Source organism: Falco cherrug, chromosome 2 (assembly GCF_023634085.1).
Source record: "Falco cherrug isolate bFalChe1 chromosome 2, bFalChe1.pri, whole genome shotgun sequence".
NCBI classification, from domain to species: domain Eukaryota; kingdom Metazoa; phylum Chordata; class Aves; order Falconiformes; family Falconidae; genus Falco; species Falco cherrug.
The window spans coordinates 24,059,196-24,078,362 of record NC_073698.1 but is presented as its reverse complement, the minus strand read 5'-3'; the positions used below and the strand labels follow the sequence as shown (position 1 = coordinate 24,078,362).

At 42.0% G+C, this 19,167-nt stretch overlaps 1 protein-coding gene across 1 annotated transcript in view; it reads left to right on the top strand.

The window, feature by feature from the left end:
• Nucleotides 1–9,007: 9,007 nt before the first annotated feature.
• The window catches only part of UBL3 (ubiquitin like 3), a 58,494-nt gene continuing 48,334 nt past the window's right edge, over nucleotides 9,008–19,167 (top strand). The window contains exon 1 of the mRNA XM_014286082.2: nucleotides 9,008–9,798. Within this exon, the coding sequence (XP_014141557.1) occupies nucleotides 9,772–9,798 (27 nt within the window). The 5' untranslated portion in view covers nucleotides 9,008–9,771. The remainder of the gene's footprint in view (nucleotides 9,799–19,167) is intronic.

Below are 19,167 nucleotides of genomic sequence, written 5' to 3'. Positions count from 1 at the left end.
TGACTCCAGCCATGGCAGCACCACTTTCATGCTGATGATCCTGCATAAATGTTTGCAGCATCGCTGGTGTCAGACCTCAGCACTTTGGAGCATGAACAATGCCAGGGTCTGGGTGGGTTTGTGGAGAACAGCCCTGAGCAACAAATCATGGTTAACTTCCCAGCTAAGCAGTGTGTGGAGCTGAAAACACCATCTTGGTGAGGAGAAGCGGAAAAGACCGGAGAGAGATTCACCATGGTTATCTTCAGCTGTATAAAAATTAAGCAAATAGTTTAAACTAATTGTATAGGCTTTCTAAACAGTCAACAGAGTGAAGTTAACTGCCTCCTCGAAGATGTCAAGGTGGTGGACATTCCTTGCTCCACTGATAACAGCTGGGGATGGACAAACAGCTTAGATAAGCTATCCAATATTTTGAGAGGACTAAATTTAAGTAAGTTGAATCTCACACTTAGCATCTGATAAAGGGAATCTGAAAATGTAGCATAAGGTTTTGCACGTGGACAAACATTGACCCTATTGCTTCTCATTCATTTGTTGCACCCACAGCTGGCACCCACGACACCAGCCCATTGCCAATGACAGATGTAACGGAAGCGAGTAGTGAGACTGATGTCTGACAAATTCTCTGTTAATTTAACCTTTAATTACAATCATTTTAATAAATTAATAAAACTAAAATTTACAAAAACTAATAAAGCTCTTTAACAGCAACTACACATACATCGAAGCAATGCAGATGTGGTAAAACCTGTCCCCTCAGTCTTTCAGATTCTGTTGCTCTCTTGCTGACAGTAAACCAATTAGCTGGTTTTTAGTGCTGGCTATTTTGGGAGCAGTCGCCTACACTACACAAACACCTATTACTGTCCACATAGGCTTTGGGACTGGCATGAGAAAGGGAGGCTAGGATTAAATGAGGCCCTTTTGGGTGTTATGGTCATGATGAGCGAAAGTGAAAATAAAGAAAAAAATCAATACCAACACTGGCAGCATTCAGGAGCCAGGTGACTTGTAAGCTTGGAAGTAACATGGAATTCAGGCTCCTATTAATTTGCCCAGTCCCCCTCTCACCTTATCGTAAACCAAGAGTCATTCAGATTACGTCAATGGAGTCAAACTCATATAAAATAACTTTAAGATCTCAATGCAAGCCAAAGTCTCTCTGTTAAAAAAAGTATTCCTATATGTAAGACTCCATTCCCCAGAGCTATTTTTTCTGTATTTTCCCCTTTAAATCTGAAAGAAAGGCGACCATTCAGCAAAACAAAAAGCAGTTATTCAGTGTTTCATATACTGACAACATTCATCCTCAGGAAGTCTTTGTCGATTGTGCCTCACATGTATAGTAATAAAGTAAAAGAAACACAAGACTGTGATGTCTCCATATCCTATAGATGACATGATACTATTGTCCCGTTATGTTTAAACAATGTGCCACCACTCATGGAGAGTGTCCCCAACAACAGTAACCAGTTACCAGAGAGGTCAAGCAACCTCTTTAGCCAATTAAAAATAGCATTTCTAGACACTGCTTCATTCACATATTGTTTCTGGTTTGAAGACTAATGAATGATAGAAAATAAGGCAGATGAAATGTTATATTATATTGACATAATGTATGTAAACAACAATTATCTCCTCAGCGCAAATTCCAAGATGGGTTTTTGTTTCAGTTCAAGTAGCACACAATTAGATTTGAGTGTAATCTATCTGAGTGCTACAGTTAATTTAAAAAATATTCAGAGAATTAATATGCATATGTGCATATAGATTTAGAGCCTATATAAACCTATGTTTATGTATATATATATACACACACACATATGCATGTAAGTAACAGCCTTAAATTCCAGACATATGAAGCACCTTAAACTAAAAATCTTGAAGAGTTCTAACATAGTGTAGTAACAGACAGGAAAATCGAATGAGTAAGAATGATTTCTTACTTCAATTTAGTATTTTTAGTACTAATCTTATAAATAGTAAATATGAGTTATAATGGAGCTCACTAATATTTAGCTGCCCACTGGAGGCCCTTACAGTAAAGAAAAATAAATATAAATGAACGTAGCCACCTGATAATGTGAAAAATAACCTGCTGTTGTCAGCAGGACAGAGGGATGATAAAACACAGCCAGTACTCCAGGGTCTCTGCAGAATTTGGCTCTTCGTAGGTAACAGTGTACACTCAGCCTCGGGCTACAGTGGCTCCTGTAAGGCTTAAATGAAGGCTGGGATCCTGGTAGCACCAACAAGCAATTTGAGCTTTAGCTTTTGTGTTTTACAGTTTTACAAAGCCATGTTCCTTCTACATCTTCGGTCAGACTGAGAGTGATTTCTGGTGTTCTTTTACTGTCCTCTCTTGAACACTGTCTTTGTACTTTTCTTTAATTATTTTCTAGGCAATTTCTTTTGCAATGTTGAGTTTTGCAACAGCCATTCCCCAAAGTCACAGATTCTTGTTCCTTTTCCTGCAGAGCTGTCATTTAGTTTGATATGGCACTTTGGGGGATCTTTGACCTCCCTCTTCTCTGGCAAATTTTAATATTTTTTGCCACCACAACCCTTATGACCAGTTGTATAGGATTTTTTAATTTCCACATATTTGATTTCCTGATACTAAAGAACACTTTACTGCTATGTTTTGTAAATCCTTTGCTAAATTAAAGTTTCAAGTTCAGAGCTTGAGCGTTATTTCAATGTTTCCCTTAGTTCCTCCTCGCTGCCAGGAAGCTGATCCAGGATGGATGCTTCTCTGCTAAAACTTCCTCTTCTTGTTTCTTATCTATTATAAAATAAGGAACTTCAGCTTCTTCCAGTTATTTTCAGGGTTATTTTTCTGTACGGACTGGACAGATGTATCTGTTAATTCCTAGATGTACAGAGAGTTAAACCACCTCAAGAATGCTGGTGGTTTGAGCACTCTCTGAGAGGCCCGCGATCTTCCTGTTCTTAGTCATGTTATTCTCTCCTCCTTATTCCACCTTTGTACCCTCCTCTATCAATCTTCACCCCTGCTCTTAGGAGCTCCCTGATATAACGTATAACATCAGCAACCGTACCACCATGCCGTATCTCTGCTACACCCATTAGATTGGCAGAGCATGCCTGCTGCCTGGTTCAGCTGTGTCAGGAAGGTCAGGAATAACCTCTGGCGTTCAGTATCGCTTGGTTGTTTCTTGTTGTCTCGTATTTGCACACAGGTACTGCAGATGTGAGGGGACAAATAAAACCTTGAAGGATATTGGCACATTCTGGGGCATGATGTGAGTTGTTTTAAATAGCTGTGCATTTTTATTCTCTGGCAAGATCGGTATGACGAGAAACTTCACATAAAAAGTAAATAAATAAACCATGATTCTGGCTGGCAGTGTATATCATAAACTCTACAAAACCTCAGAGGTCCTTTTGTTGCCTTCCTGCTGGCTCTGAGGCAGGTGAGAATCACAAAACACTATTCCCAGAAGCCTGCTGACATCAATAGAGAGGCTAGTAGGACCCACATGCTGGTTTGGCTTGACACAGAAGCAGCAAGCAGGCAAAAATCAATGCTTTTCCAGAGGGAAAGGAATTAGTTTAGTATGAAAAAATATCTGAAAACACAAAATCGGAGGTTTTCCCAGAGGTCAGCACAAGAAACTGACAGTGCATGGGAGCAGACAGGGGGTGGCAAGGGTGCTGCAGGATCCAGCCCTCATTTCCAGTGCAGCTTTTTGCCTGAACGCTCCCTTCTAAGGGACCTGAATTCAACAGGACTGAGTCACACAGAGTTAAATGCAAACATGGCTCTTTAAGAGTTAAAAAAAATGGCCACGTGTTTCTACAAAGGTATTAAAAGTATCCTGTTGACTAACCTGGTGTGTTCCTTTCTGCCCTGGATATCTTGCCTCTGTGGCTGCCAAAGAGGTAAAGAATCTCGATCTGTCCCACAGCCAAACTCTGGAGAATTAAACCCTTTGTCTCAGGAGCCTTTCACCTTCTCAGGCTGCTCTGAAAATCTGGAGAGAAATCAGAAGCAATGGATGTTCTTGCCCGATAAAAAGTTTCACGGTGGTGTGTTCCTTCTCTTGAAGATGCTCCTGTTCACAGCCTGCCTCAAAAGGAAAACACTGGAGTATGGGGTGGAAAGCTTTTAATCTTGGTCTTGGAGCACAGGTTCGACGTGGTTTCCAACCCCAGCAATAACAACTGTCGGAAGGGAGTGCTGCTCTTTTGAAAAAAGGCAATAGATCTTACATGCTATTGATGGGTTTCTGCTGTTAAGGCTATAAAAGACATAAAGTTTTGTGCTTCAGGGCATAAACCAGCCTCTCCAGCAGCCTTGGCAGCAGTGGAAACTTAGCAAATAAGAAGATTATAACGTGATTGTCCATTGTGGGGGTTTGTGTGTCTGAAGCATTCGATGCTGGCTACTGCTGGAGACAGGATATCACATTGGCTGGACTACTAATCTGATTTAGAATAACAGACCTTTTATTCCTATTAAGCATGTCTCAGTACCGAGTCAGGTTTCAACTAGTACTGATGGCCATGAAACACTAAAACCGCAGCCCAATCTACACGTAGATACCTGGCACAATTCTTCTCACACGGAACACAGTGCAGCAAAATTCTACTTGCTTACTTATTTACTCATGCCATGTCACATTTTTCAAATGAGGAGCAAAATATCAGTCATATACTTCAGCATTTTCCGCCATAAATTGCCAAAGTAATGATGATAAATGATTTTGTACCTGGACGGCTAAGTTTGCATAACAGTTCTGCAAGGGAGACTTAATGGAAATAAGATCTGTGCATCTGAGTACAGGATTAGGTCCCAAAAGTGGAAGAGCCTTATTAGCTCTCAGTGTTGCTAGCACTCCTCTCAAACAGCACTTCCCTTTTTGCTTGATCCTTGGATGTGGGAAAGATTTGTTTTCAGATGTGTATGCCTGTAGCACTTGCTCAGGGTTTATCTGCAAGCTGATCCCAGAGTCAGCCTGCAGTTATGCTTTTGCAGGGTCCCTTGTTCCAGCTGACTACTGCTGACCACAACTCTCACTTCCTCTCCGTGTGAATGTGAAATGAATACTATCATAACAGTCTTTCTTAATACTTGCCAAAGAGAAAAGATCATTTTCTGTTCTATGTTTGACCATACTGCGTTTCAAATACACGACCTCACCTCTACAAAACCAGTGGGATTTACCCCTACCCATCATACATAGCACAGGATCATTGCGTACCTCTTTTCATTCATTTGCCCAGCACACAATCAACTTAAAATGAACTCCAGCATGTAGTGTGCTGGACCCTCCATTCGTGTTGGATCATCACAGCTGAAAGCCAGGGGGAAAAAATCATGCAAATCTGATATAAATGTCAACTGTTGAGTAAACTCAGCACTACGAACCTTTCAGGACAGAAACTGTTATGTGGTTTTACTGTGCTGTGCCTAATACAGTGGCATTCTGGCCTGAAGTCATAATGGTAAATTTAAATAAGTAGTAATAATAATAATAAAGGTAATTCTTCATGCTATCTCTTGGACAGCACAGCTGTGTGTCAAAGAGAGGAGCTGATCCTTCTTTATACAACACTCGTCAGAGTAGTGACCAACTCAAGTGCGTACACAAAGTAGCAAGAACAGTGCCCTGATTCCTTCTGTACCACATTGCTTCAACAAAGGAGTGCACCATCATTCCTTTTAATAAAGTGTTAAACTAGAAGCAAAAAAGAAAAAAACATAGAATCATGCTGGTTTAGGCTGTATGCGTTCTGTATTCTTTCCTATGGTTATGTCCTATGGATGTGCTTATCTTCTGCACCACAGATGAGCTCATCCATCTAAATAATTTAAAAGAGCCATCTCCAATGCAGTGGATGTGCCCTGCTGCTGCCTGCTTGCCTTGCTGACCCCTCATCCAGTTTGCCTGTGTTTGTTAGTGTCCTTACTTGCCTGACTTGCTCGGGCACCTGAACTCCTTGATACCTAGTCGAAGGGCATTTCCACATAAACTTTGGCAATTCACCCCACCAGCCGTGAACAATTGCAAAGGCCTGCTGTCTGCCCTGCTTCCTCATAGCAGAGGAGGTGGGAAGGGCCATGCACCTCAGCTGCTGCAGTGCAGCCAAGGACATGATTTTGAATTGCCACCAGTTTCAGTTTACACGAGGACACAGCTGTAAGCTGCAGTGCCTGAAAAGCAGTCATGATGCCTATCTTCTTGCCCTTAGTACACGAGTGCTAGCAGGAAGGGTATGGGCATGGCACCTCCTAAATTACCCTGAGATCACCTCGAGGCACCTGTTCAGGGCTGTAGTCTGCATGGAGTAAAGGACTGGTCTGCAGGATGGCCGTGGAGCAGGTCTCAAGAGCCTGTTTGCATTTCAGCTGTTGCATGTAAGGTGGTTTTTTTGTTTGGTTGGGTTTTTTTGTTTCTGCTTTTTTTTTTTTTCCAGGGAAATCCCCACATTAATAACATTCTAAGTATAAAGTCTATTCAGCAAGATCTATTTATAATTCTTCAGTCTGTCATTAATTTAACCAGAAAGTTTCCTATGTGCCCAGGAACACATATTATTTGGGAAGGAGAACCATCTTTCAGGGTTCATCTCTTGGACCTTATTTATGAGTATTATTATTTAGATGCTTTATGAAAGTAAAGAAAGAAGAAAATAAAAAAGAACGAGGAACCCTTGCACTTTCTCTGTCCCTCAAGGATATTCAATTGGAGAAAAGGTAAGAAGTGCTTCAGCAATTTGCTATTACTGCCATAAACACAAGCCTTTTTATCCCACTGGTGGCTAGAAGATCTGACTGAGATTGGGGATGATGATATAAGGTACTACAAAAACATTTATTGGAGGAGAGTCACAGTCACAGCATCATTTGGGTTGAAAGGGACCCCTGGAGGTCATCTAGTCCAACCCCCGGCTCAAGTAGAGTCAGCCAGTGCAGGTTGTCCATGACCTTGCCCAGTTGGGTTTTGAGTATCTCCACAGACAGCGGCTCCACAACCTCTCTGGGAAACCTGTGCCAGTATTTGGTCACCCTCACAGTAAAAGAAGTATTTTCTCATGTTCAGATTGAATTTACTGGTTTTTACCTTGTCCCCATTGCCTCATTCTGTCAGTGGGCACCACTGAGAAGAGCCTGGCTCTCTCTTCTTCATTCCCTCCCACCAGGCACTTACACTGATGAGATCCCTCCAAGACTTCTCTTTGTGGGGCCAAACAGTCCCAGCTCTCAGCCTCTCCTCCTGTGAGAGATGCCCCAGCCACTGCCTCCCAAAAACGTACCATCTAAGCAGACTAGGGTGATAAGGCAGGGAGTGCCTGAAGTCACACAGTGTGTGACAGCACAGGATCCTCACAGAGGCCCTGTGCATGTGGGCCGCTTCTGCTGGCTCCCAACTCTTCTCCCAGGCATCAGACAGGGCTGCTTGCTGTCAGGTCTGTTTTCTGAGGTTGGTAGCTTTGTGCTGCTTTGGAGCAGAGTATAAAGAAAAGAATTATAACCTCTGCAAGGGACGGTAGCTTGCCAGGGGTTGCATTTGCTGCCTGAAGTCCTAAAGAGGAAAGGCACCCTCAAACTTTTAGTACTAAAGGGAACAACTCTGTCTTAATTTCCTGTGGTTTTACATGAGATCTGTCCCTGAAGGAACCAGGCTGCATCTGTCACAAGCTCCAACTACTTGGTTTTCTTAATTTCATTTTTTTTTCTTGGACAGTTTTACAGTATGGGCATATGAACGTGTTCCTCCATAGTCCTCTCAAAAGCCCTACTCACTTCTTCAATGGAGCTGCACCTTGTGTAGCATTTTTTTGTATCTTCAAGATGGGATGCATATTTTTATCACAGCCCTTATTGAATGCTGGTATCTGGGAGCAGCCTGGAATAAGGGATAAAATACCGATTACACACACCACTTCAGAGGATGGGGGTCCCTGACAACCACGCAGCCCTTTGGGCAGTGGGATGGCTTCTGAAGGGGGCATCTCACATGCTAAGGGCCTTTTTCCAGACACTTCCAAGTTGGAAGTCATCATTTTCACCCTGAATCTCAGAGGAGCTTTTTTCATTAATGAAACTACACAGTTTTGGGGGGGAACACCACCACCACCCAAGAAGAACTTTGACAGAGCTTTTTTCATTAATGAAACTACACAGTTTGAGGGGGAACAACAACAACAACAACAAAACAACCCAAGAAGAACCTTGAGATTTTAAACTCTAAACCCCAAATGTAACAGTTGAGGAATACAAAGAACAGACGTACAGGCCCAGACTTGCAGATCTGGGGGTGCAAGAAGGAAAAAAAAAAAAAAAAGAAAACAGTAAAATAAAAAAATTCTTTTTTTCTTTTTTGGAGGCCGTCCGAGAGTCCGGCACAGGCCCACACGCTGGGAACGGGATCCATGGAGGAAGGGCTGCCAGGGGAGCCCCAAACGCCCTGAGGAAGCCGCAGCCGCCCTTGGGAGAACGACGATTTATGTCTGCGGTAACTCGCCCGGGTGGCGGCGGCAGCAGGGGGGACTCCGCGCGCGCCTCTGCCGCCAGCGCGGGGAAGCGGCGCCCGGGCCCCGCCGGTGCCGCCAGGCGAGCGGGGAGCGCCCCGAGGGCGAGGGGGGCCCCGCACGGCGCCAGCCGCTTCCCCGCGCTGGCAACGGTTGCTGCGGGGCGGGGCCGCGGCGGGGAGGCGGGGCTAGGCCCCGCGCCTCTCGGCAGCCTACAAGCCCCATGGTGCCGCGCGGCGCGGCGGCGCGTGACGCGGCGGGGGGGGTGTGGGGGGGTCCGTCGCTCCCCCGCCGTGTCCCCTCTCTCGGCTCGGCAGACGCCATGTTGGTTTGAGCCGAAGATGACAGGGGGCGGCTGCGGGCGAGGATCGCGCTGAGGACCGGCAGCTCCGGCTCGCAGCGGGGCGAGGCGGCGCGGGCGGCGGGGGAGGGGGAGCGCCCGGAACCGCCGGAGGACGACTCGGGGGAGGGAGGACGACTCGGGGGAGGGAGGGCGGGCTGAGGCGGCGGCGGCGATGCGAGCGGAGACCTGAGACTGCGGGAGGCGGCCGCCGTTGAACGCCCCCCGGTCCCTGCCGAGTGCTGTCGCCGCCGAAGCGCCGCGGGGGAGGGCTTTCCCCTCCGGCCGCCCCTCAGGCAGCCCTCCCCGGCCCGTCTCCCCGGCAGACGCTGTTGAATGTCGCACACCGCCTAGGGGGGGCCCGAAGCCCGACGTCCTCCCCAGCGGCCCCGAGCCCACCCCGGCCCTCCCGATTCCCTGCCCCGCAGCCGAGGGCAGGAGCGAGGTCTTGCCTGCCTGCCTGCCTGCGCGCCCGGGTCGCCTGCGCTGACTGAGGAGGTGACTTGGACGCACCATTATCCCGTGAATCATCCCGTCGTCATTTGTCAAGGCTGGGAGAGAAGGAAGAGGGAGAGAGGGGGGAAAAAGCCCGCACGCAGCTCATGTGGCGGTGTAGTCCTGCCTGGTCTACCTGGCACCGCTGGTGCTGCTGCCGCCGCCGCCGCTGACAGGGATCTGCTGCCATCTCTGGTCTCCCGCCGGCTCCTCCGGTGCAGCCCCGGCACCGCTTGCCCCTGGATATTCCTTCACCTCAACCGGCCGCCTTCCCCGCTGCACATCGGGCACCGCTTTTTCGTAGGGAACGTGGAAGTTGCTGCCTCCGACATTGACACTGGTTTTGCTTCTTGAAGATCTGCGACGGGCTCTTGGTGCTTTTTTTTTTTTTTTTGTTAAGTTGATTTTAAGCCATTTAGGGTAACATCAAGATGTCCAGCAGCGTTCCAGCTGATATGGTAAGTCTTATACGCCTTATTTAATAGTATTATTATGGTATAACGTATATTCCAACCTGTTTTGGCAGAGAAGATGGAAAGAAGAGGGGCGTGGGTGAAAAAAAAAAAAAAGGGTCTCGGGTACATGTATTTAAGGAACAAAAAGTTCCCAATTAATAACACCACACGCACACCACCCAGCCCCCCCCCCCCCCCCCCCCCCCCCGCCCCAGATGCTCGTTTTGTTTTAGCTTTTTGGTAGCGGAGAGGGAAATCTGCAGCGTTGCCTTCTGTGTAGCAAGGCAAGGGGGGATAGCTGCTTCCTCTTACCTATGGCAGTAATACCTGACTGCTCTTGCTTATTTGGCGTAGCGCTGCTGCTCAGCTCTTGTGGAGCATTTTGGGGGGGAAGATAAAGTAGAGCATTCAGAATGGTTTACTCGAGCCATTTTTTCCTTTTTTTTTCCTTTTTTTTTTTTTTCTTCTTTCTAAACCAGCTGAAATTTAGTCTCAGCCTCCTTCCTTTTCTTTCAAACTTCGGTTGTTTCTTACTGACACTTTGTCTTCCGATGTTGATGGGAACTTAATCTCTTCACTTGCTGCCGGGTCAAGAGCGAAAGAGAAATTCTCATGCACTTATTTACATGGCGAGGTCTTTTGTGCACTAGCTGCAATCTGGACATTTTTCAAGGGCACTCCTAGTACTTCTTATGGCGGACTTCAGCGTGTATTGGATACTCGGCTCGGTACATTTAAAATAGGAAGGTATAGCAGGGCATGCGGAGGGGGGATGAAGCTGGTCTGCTAGGTAATCTTTCGTTCAGCATGACTTTCCTCGTTTGTATATATTTCCATAAATCACTTAATTGGAAAAAAAAAGTTGTGGCTGCAGTTCGATATGTTGGTTCTTTATTTTTAGAGAAGAATATTTTCATGTATCTCCCATGACTGTTCACATTTAAAGGTACTTTTTTTTCCTAAAAGCAGCAGACTTGTCCATGCTTTTTTTCCTTTCAGGATGAAATTCTGTTTTGTGAGTAAAACCTGTCCTGGTAGTGATAACCGTAAAACAGAGTAGTCCTTGTTTCAGCCATCGCTATACAATTAATGGTGCATATGTATGACAAATGGGCTATTGAAATAATGGTATCCTTTAGTCGCTTATGTTCAGTGTTTCCTTCGCAGCTTTTGTACTGCAGTCATAAAGAGTGAATTCTGCCAAGAAGCAGTAAGATACAGAGGATGATCAAACATGGTGTTAAGCTCACTTTTTTTTTCTTTCCTCTTTTGCTTCTCCCTCTACCTTTCTCAAATACTATAAATTTTGCCCCCTGAACAAAAAGGTTGATGAGGAGACTGTTGCATCTGACTTTAAATCCTTTCAACTATACATCTTCATGTATTTTTTTTGTTAGGGTCTCTCAGGCTGTTAGAGTACTCTGAATCCCCTTTTCACTTGCACGTGTCTGTCTAGCGTTGTATCATGGAAATGCTTTCCTTAGCTGCAGAGGGTTAGATGCAAATATCTTAGTGGTGCTTTTTAGATTGCCTGGAGGAGTCCCTTGACTGACATGAGGTGTTCCTCTTCCTTGTCACCCTGAGCTGAATGCACTGCCACCTCCACACTACTTCTAGGTCCTGCCTGCCTGGGAATTGTGATGCTGCTGCTAGGCTTATGTTGGACATTTGACATTTTATACAAAATAAACAGATTTTAAGATAGGTAAAATACTATTTTGTTTCTATGAAGACTGTTTCCTTCTGTTGTTATGATGTAATGAAAATACCACTGACAGGGATAGCTAGGCCTAGCAATGCTCTGTTTCTTCAAATCAGGAAGAAGCTTGTTATACATAGTGATGTTTAAATACTGATTCACGGCAAAAACATTTGAATGAAGATGTTACCCATGTTGGTAAATTTCAACTGAATAAATAGACATATTCTGGTCTGTCTTAGGATCATTTTGTTGAGTCTGTGCATTATTAGCTGCAGCTTCTCTCTGAAAGTTTGAACTGTTTTAGAAATCCAAGTTATTAAATACAGCTAATAAATATTACTTTGTAAAAAGAGCACTTGAAAACTGATTCTGGATCTCCTTTTGTTACCATCCTTATTTCAAAGGAGCTTGTTCAGGAAAGAAATGTGATTGTTATTTGATTGCTCTTTAAGGAAGAGTGCTTACCAGGCTGTCACCTTGTTCATATATGTTTTTATTTAGTGTTGGATTTTGCAGTTTGCATTTATCTTATCCACCCACTATGTAATTTGCATTTACAAAAAAAATGATTTCCCATTTCTGTAGGAGTTGGCATCAGTGTGATGGAGTGTCATGTTATGAAGACTCCATCATGCTTAGTAAATCTGAATTATTAAAGTATTATAATAATTATGTTTCAAACTGTTTGTCAGATTCATGAAGTAACCCTCTCATAATAATAATAAAACTATTCTAATTGCTGCTTCTTAAAAATGTGTTAATTTGTCTTCCTGTTCCACCTTTGAGAAGAATCTGCTATATATAATTCATAGTAAATTATCAGATCTTCAGTAAGCCTTCTGCTTGTATGTAGGCATAATTTGATCCAGCCTCCTTTTCTCTGACATTTAGCTGACTTCTTTCAAAACTACAACAGATTTTACCACCTAACCATTTCAACATAACACAGTACTTTATCATTCGTATTCTACTAATAAATTGGATAGTGACATACCACATTCCGGATATCGTAAGTTTGTGGTGCATTATTCCTTAGCAATGTGCGCTACTTACAGGTTAAAACTCCACTCCTGGAATGAAACCTGCTGATACTGACCTCTGGGTAGTTTCATTAACTTAATTAGGACTACACATATATGGGGTAGTGCTTGAAGACTATACTGTGTATCTAGAGCCTAATTTTGTTCAATTTCTCACATAAGTACTGATGATTGTAGTGGCAACAGAGCATCTCTGAATATGTTCAATAATTTCATCATGCACTTCGTCAATTTTGCCATTTGGTAGTAGCTAGGGTTTGACTGTGAATAACAGGAGGGCTGTTTGCAAGTTTTATTTCTTTTGTAGTAATAAAGAGATGTGAGGTGGTTTATGGACTTGTGAAGTTAATCACACAGTTTTTTTGGAGTGGACGAAATGAAAATGATTTGGTATTTATTTAAACACTGTAGCTGACTATTTAAAAAACAAGCTATGAAAAACCAGCGCTCAGTCCCCAAGTTATTGCTCAATTGAATAATCTCCTTTATTTCAGTGGAGTTATCACAAGAATCTGGGAAGCTGCATCTCTGTTCTGTGTGCCTATGATACTTCTCACAGATCTAATTCTCCAGGGATATTAGAAGTTCACAGTAAGGGGCCTGTATGACTGAAAGTATTATGGTGTCCGGTGTTTCCTGTATTGGTGTGTTTTTATGTAGGTACAAAAAGGCTCTGCCAGCATTTTCTTCCTGGGCAGCTCTTTGCATACCCCCTAGGATAGCAGATTCTTTTTCTCTCGAGTAATAACCAAGAGTGATGATTTTGACTCATGGTGAGGGTGATTTTTTGTTGGGGTTTTTTGGTTTGGGTTTGGTTTGGGACTTTTTTTTTTGGCATTTGATAAACAGCAGAACACTCAAATCTATCAAAACAAGTAAAGATTTTCAATTTCATTATGTCCAGCTATTGAATCCATATGCTATATTTAAGAGATGTAGGTGGTATGGGAGAGATAATTTTTAATAAAACTGAATGTTTGGTGTGACACCTTTGCAGACACGTGAGAGGATGGAGCCTATGGTCTAAAACACTTATATATGGCAGCTGGTGGAAAAATAACAAATAGAAACCCTGCACAGTTCATGCCTTGTTAGTGTCTTTAGTGGAAAAGTATACATGCGTGTTCTTTTCTGTAGGAAATTTAGTATAGAATGGTGATGAATAGCTTAAGGAATTCCTTTTTAATAACTGTTAATTGAGGCTAACCGGGAAAAGGATGGATGTGCAGCTAATGATATGTCAGTAGGGGAATCTTGGCATCCAGGAATAAGGTTCAGACAGGAGGGGCTTAAAAGAGTAGCTGGTTGTATGGCAGCTGAGTTTTGTTGTCCATCCTTTAGTCTAAACAATTCTTTCATTTAAGAATAATAAGTGCACTATCGTAATATTCTTGGAACACAGATTCTTGTTCGCTCATAGCATTACAATGTATCAGGACAAAACCGAAGAAGTCATGTATCTCTGTTCTTCTTTTTTAACTGCTTTTCCTTTTACCTTCAGTAGATCCTTTTTCCTGGTTCTGAAAGTTACTGTATTCTTAGCAGCTTTTGTGCATAATAGTCATAAGTTAGTCTCTCAAGGTTGGGTTTTTTTTTATAATAAAGGTCTAATTATTCCTCTGTATTTTTGTACCCCTGTGTTGAAAGTTCTAACTCATTATAGCCTAAGATAAAATTAGCTTATCGGGTTTTTCTGTATGGATATTTTTTCCTTCCCTTTATTTATTTATTTTGTCACTGTTGTTTGCTGATTGTAACAGATAGAAGTATCCTATACTTTGTCATTCTCAATGTTTTGTTTTGGGTTTTTTTGCCTTCTTTTGGAGAAGAAATTGATGGGATTTGTGTTAGAAAGAAGAGCCTGGAGGAGTTCCTTCCTGACTCCTTATGTATTGATCCAGCCTTTGTAGCATATTGCAGTGTTTCTTGTAACTAGGTGAAGAACCTCCTTCTCTGTTATCTGCAGCGGTGGCCAGGGATAAACCTGTCAAAGCTGATGTTGAATGTATACATTTGGGTATATTTCAGAATGACTTGTATTTACCATTTTCCCCACCACCTTTTTCCTTCCACAGATTAAAAAATGCCTTACCTATTTATTTAACAACCAACAAGAAATATCTTAATAATGACTGGCATTTTTATGTATGAACGTGTAGTGGAAATTCCACAGCATCCTAACACATTAAACATACTCTGAAACAGTGTTTGCATGTCCTTCATCTCATTTGCTTCGGGGATGAACAGCTGTAACCTGTGGATGAGATAACGATTCATATTTATGCTGGGCCTTGGTGCAGCATTATACTTCAGATGGAAGTGTAGGCTGGCAGTGTAAACTGTTTCTTCCTTCCTGCCACCCACCCTTGTTATTGTTACCTGATTTGGTTTCTCTCTCCTTTTTGTTGTCTTAACTCCATGAAATGGGGGGGGGGGGGAAATGTGTACTGGAGGATATTTAACCCCTCCCTTGTTGGGAATGCTGGGAAGCCGGCAGTAGCTGCTGGCAGTTTCCAGCAGGGTTGAGAGACTAGAAACAAACGCTGAGTATCTGAGTGCAGCAAAATGATCACCTCCACAGCAGGAACACTGAACTCTGCATGTTAAAAAACTGCCAGAGATCACCTGTAGCAAGTGGATAGCTCAGTCAGGACCTGGATGGGGACAAGTTGCACCTCTCAGATCTGGGATTAGGGACAACTTCAGGTACCTGTAATCTGTATTTCACCTTAGAGTTTGTGACTGCTGTTTGTGTGTATCTAAACTTAAAGTTTAGATCATTCAAGGCCCATAACACTCTTCCTTGGCTTGGCTTGGCATAAGGCTGTAGTAGGAAATTAGCCTCTCTGAATATGGTCCTTGCAGCAGACTTGGTAAGCAATACTTTTATGGTATTGTAAATAAAATGACTAAGGGCATGCTGCCTTTTTTTTTGTTTGTTTGTTTTTAAACTGAGACTTCTTCCAAAGTAAACTTCTGTGACCGTTGAAAGCCATGGTCATGGTATATGCAGGAAGTGGGATTTCTTTGTTTTATTTTTCTGGTCAGTCAGCTTTGGTTCTCAGTAAAAGTCAGAATGTAAACTTTTGGTGATGTCTGTATATCTGCTTATGCAATACTGAGCAGGATGGAGAGCTCAGTTGTGACTCAGCCTGTGAGTGCTGCTCTAGCTTGCAGGAATCCAGAAATATCTGGAATGTGACTAATCATTCTTGTGGTTTTATGTAAAAGAGATAATACAGCTTATTTTCAGTCTTTTCTTTGTACAGTATTGGATCCACTAATTTGGTTATTTCCCATTCTAACTATGGTGAAAGGCAGAGCTGCTGATCAATACTCGTGTTCCATGTTATCTCATTTTGCAGCAATTAATTGAGCCTACTGAAGCAGCAAGCTTTCCCTGCCATGATTTTGCATGCGTAAACTTTAGCTCACCATAATTGTTAAAGGGATATGACTGAGTACACTGCTTTCATTTTAGCTACTGAAAATGAACAGAATGCAAGTGAGAAATTTTAATTTCATTGTTCTCATGTCAAATCTGAACTCTTGAGACCCCAGCTCTTCATCAGTTTTAACATAATTCAGAGGTCTATCTTTTGAAATTCAGTTATTGTTAAAAATTACCCTGTAAAGTCTGCTAGAAGGACAGCCTTTAATTTCTTGACAGCTTCTGTTATGTTACAGAACATCTTAAAGCAATGACTGGAACATTTTTCACTTGGTATACCTCCAGACAAATATGAATTCACAGATGTACCACTAAGTTTTGCAAGCAATGATAGTGAGGAAATACTGAGGGAGGAAAAGAATGATAAGTCAACACACTGCAAGAATTGTTAAAAAAAAAAAAAAAGTTTCCTGAGACATCAGTTGAGGTTCTGCAGATAGCATTATGCACTTCAATACTATGTTTTCTTTGTATCTGAAAAGAAATTTGAAGGGAGATAAAAGTTGCTAAGCGATCTTTCTTAGAATGTAGAGAAAATTATTTAGAAGTCCTGTTTATTTCTGAGAGCAACACTTGAAGAAAAAATTAAGACATTCTTACTTGTATGTCTGCTGGGCCTCAAAAGTATAGTTCTGCAGGAATACTTAAAATGTTGTTGCAGCTGAGTACTCTTATGTATTTGTGGAAATCTAGTGTATTTTGCGGTTGTTAGCTGGTATTGTGTTTAGCTTGACAGAGGTTGAATTTGTTGCTGCTTGTAAACCATCCACAGTGAAGGCCCTCTCTCAATTTGTAGTAAGACTCTGCAAGTATGTTTAAATCTGATTTTTTTTTTAAAAAAAGTAGTGTCTATTTTCCGCAAATAGAAACTTTGTGTAGAACAATTTGGCAGATTATGTGACTGTGACACTGCCATCAGTGTCTTGTACTTTTTTCTGCTTTCTGTAAAGAAATTTGAAAATAGCTTGCCAGTGACAGGATTACATTTGTGGGTTGGGTTGGGTTTGGTTTTTTACCTAAAATTATTCAGGAGACTCAGTTTAAAGTGGAAAGTTTGTGGCAGAGTTTAGTTGAGACTTTATTCAACGATACTGTTATTACGGAGACAGGAACAAGCAAGAAAGTCTCTGAGTTTTATGTATCCCATATAAATTAACCAAATAACACCAGAGATTCTGCCTAGGAGTTTAGTAGGTTTAGTCTACTGCCAAAAAATGGATCTATGCTGTAGTGGGACCATAGGTAACAAAATGGTACTTCATGTTCAATAACATGGGGATGCAATCTGAAAATGTTTGTGTTGGTGTCTACCTGCCGTGATGGTTTTGGTTGCTCTTGAGAGGTGGCACAGATTACTGTTCAGGCTAATCCGTTTATGTCAATGGCTTGGACCACTGCTGAGGAACAAAGGTGGTCTTATCCTGGAGTGCCCTTTAGCTGCAGCTGAGGATCTGGATTTTAATCTGTGAATTTATTGGCAGTTTGGATGGGAATGAAAGTTTAGTGCCTTTATTTTTTTATTTTATTTTTTTTTGAGTGGTCCTGAGGTCTTCTGGAAGCTGTCTGTGATCTTCATGACGACTATTCACTGTTTCATGTTGCATAAGAAATCCTCTCAAGAACTTGATAACAGTGTAGTGCCAATTTCAAAATAAACACAAGGAAACTAAATGTGTTTTTCTTTCAGAGCATGAAAAGAGCAGTGCGTTTCATCTCAAAAAGAATAGTACTTCAAAGTCATATACTGCAGCCCTGGTTGATATCTCCTCAGTGGAGTTATGATATGGTAACGCTTTGTGGTCTGGCAGAGATCCACATCACTGTAATCTGTTTCTGATACTTAACATATATTCTAGATGGTACTACTTAATCTGTCTCCGGAATCTGAGATATGTTTTTAATATAGAGAAATAATGGAATAGAGATAAAAGTGAAGTGCAGCGTTAGTCAAAGTCTTTCATAGCTGAGGGTGTAGATTTAGGATTCTCTTCTTCAAGGTAGATCAGTGCCAGTATACCTGTGAATATATGTGACATATGCTAGTAAGTCTCAGGAAAGTTATTGTAAATTCTATTACTTTAAAATAGTTCTTCTAAAATAGCAGTCCTTTTCAGTATTTTTAAGATTTAAAAACTGTTTAACATTTTTCAGACATGCTTATCTTTTATATACTATAAGGAACTAATTAGAAGCCTCTGTATGCTTTTAAAGTCTGAAATAGCTGCAGTGGTTTTTTTTTCTTTAAATTACAGAATTCATATTTGTATGGGCAGTAACATGAACATCAACATAAACTTAATTCTTGGAATAGTGTTCTGTGGTTGTATTTGATACATAACACATTACTGAGGGCATATTAAATCTGAATATTTATGTCATTTTGCCTGTGAATGAATATACTTTTAGTCCATGCAGATGAGTTGCACATCATAACAGCTGTGCAGAATGGTAGGGAAAGCTAGCTCTCACTTCTGGATCGAGGTTATTGATCTGTGATAGAAACAAACCTTATTGGATGTGCATGTTTTAGTGATACGTACTTTGTGTACTTGTACAGCTATTTTTGGCAATAAACACCAAACTTTCAGAAAGCTTTAGTAAAGGATTTTAAGTGAGGGGAATAAATCCCTATTCACTAAGTCCATTAGGTAATAATGAAATTAACATGAAATTACACATAAAATTAATAACTTCCAATACCCATATTATAGCACATAAGTGACAATGAGGATGTATTACTGTACGTTTATAAAGAATAATTAGAAAGCTGATCTCGCAGTAAGTTGGGTGCTCTCTCTTGTGTGCTGTGAGGACTTTAGGAAGTTTTATTTGCATTAATGTTCTGGATTTTAACTGTTGGGCTGCAATGTCTTATATTAAGCAGGACTAATTCTGGTGTGGCATCATGTGCATGCTGTAGCTGTGCCCCTCTCTCTGCCTGTGCCCCAATAGTTGCTGACTGTGGGTAGTGCTGTATGTAAATCCCTGCCTGAGTTTGGCTTTGCAGTGGTTAGTGTGGTTGGGACACCAGAGTGGGTAGGTTTAGCTGTTCTTCTGAACATCTAAGGAGATGCATTGCTTTCCCTGTTACCCAAAAGCTGTGGTAATAGTTCTTGGAGTCATTCCAGTTTGACTATCTCCAGTCAGGAACCCCATGTTTGTAAGGTGGAGTTTGTTCA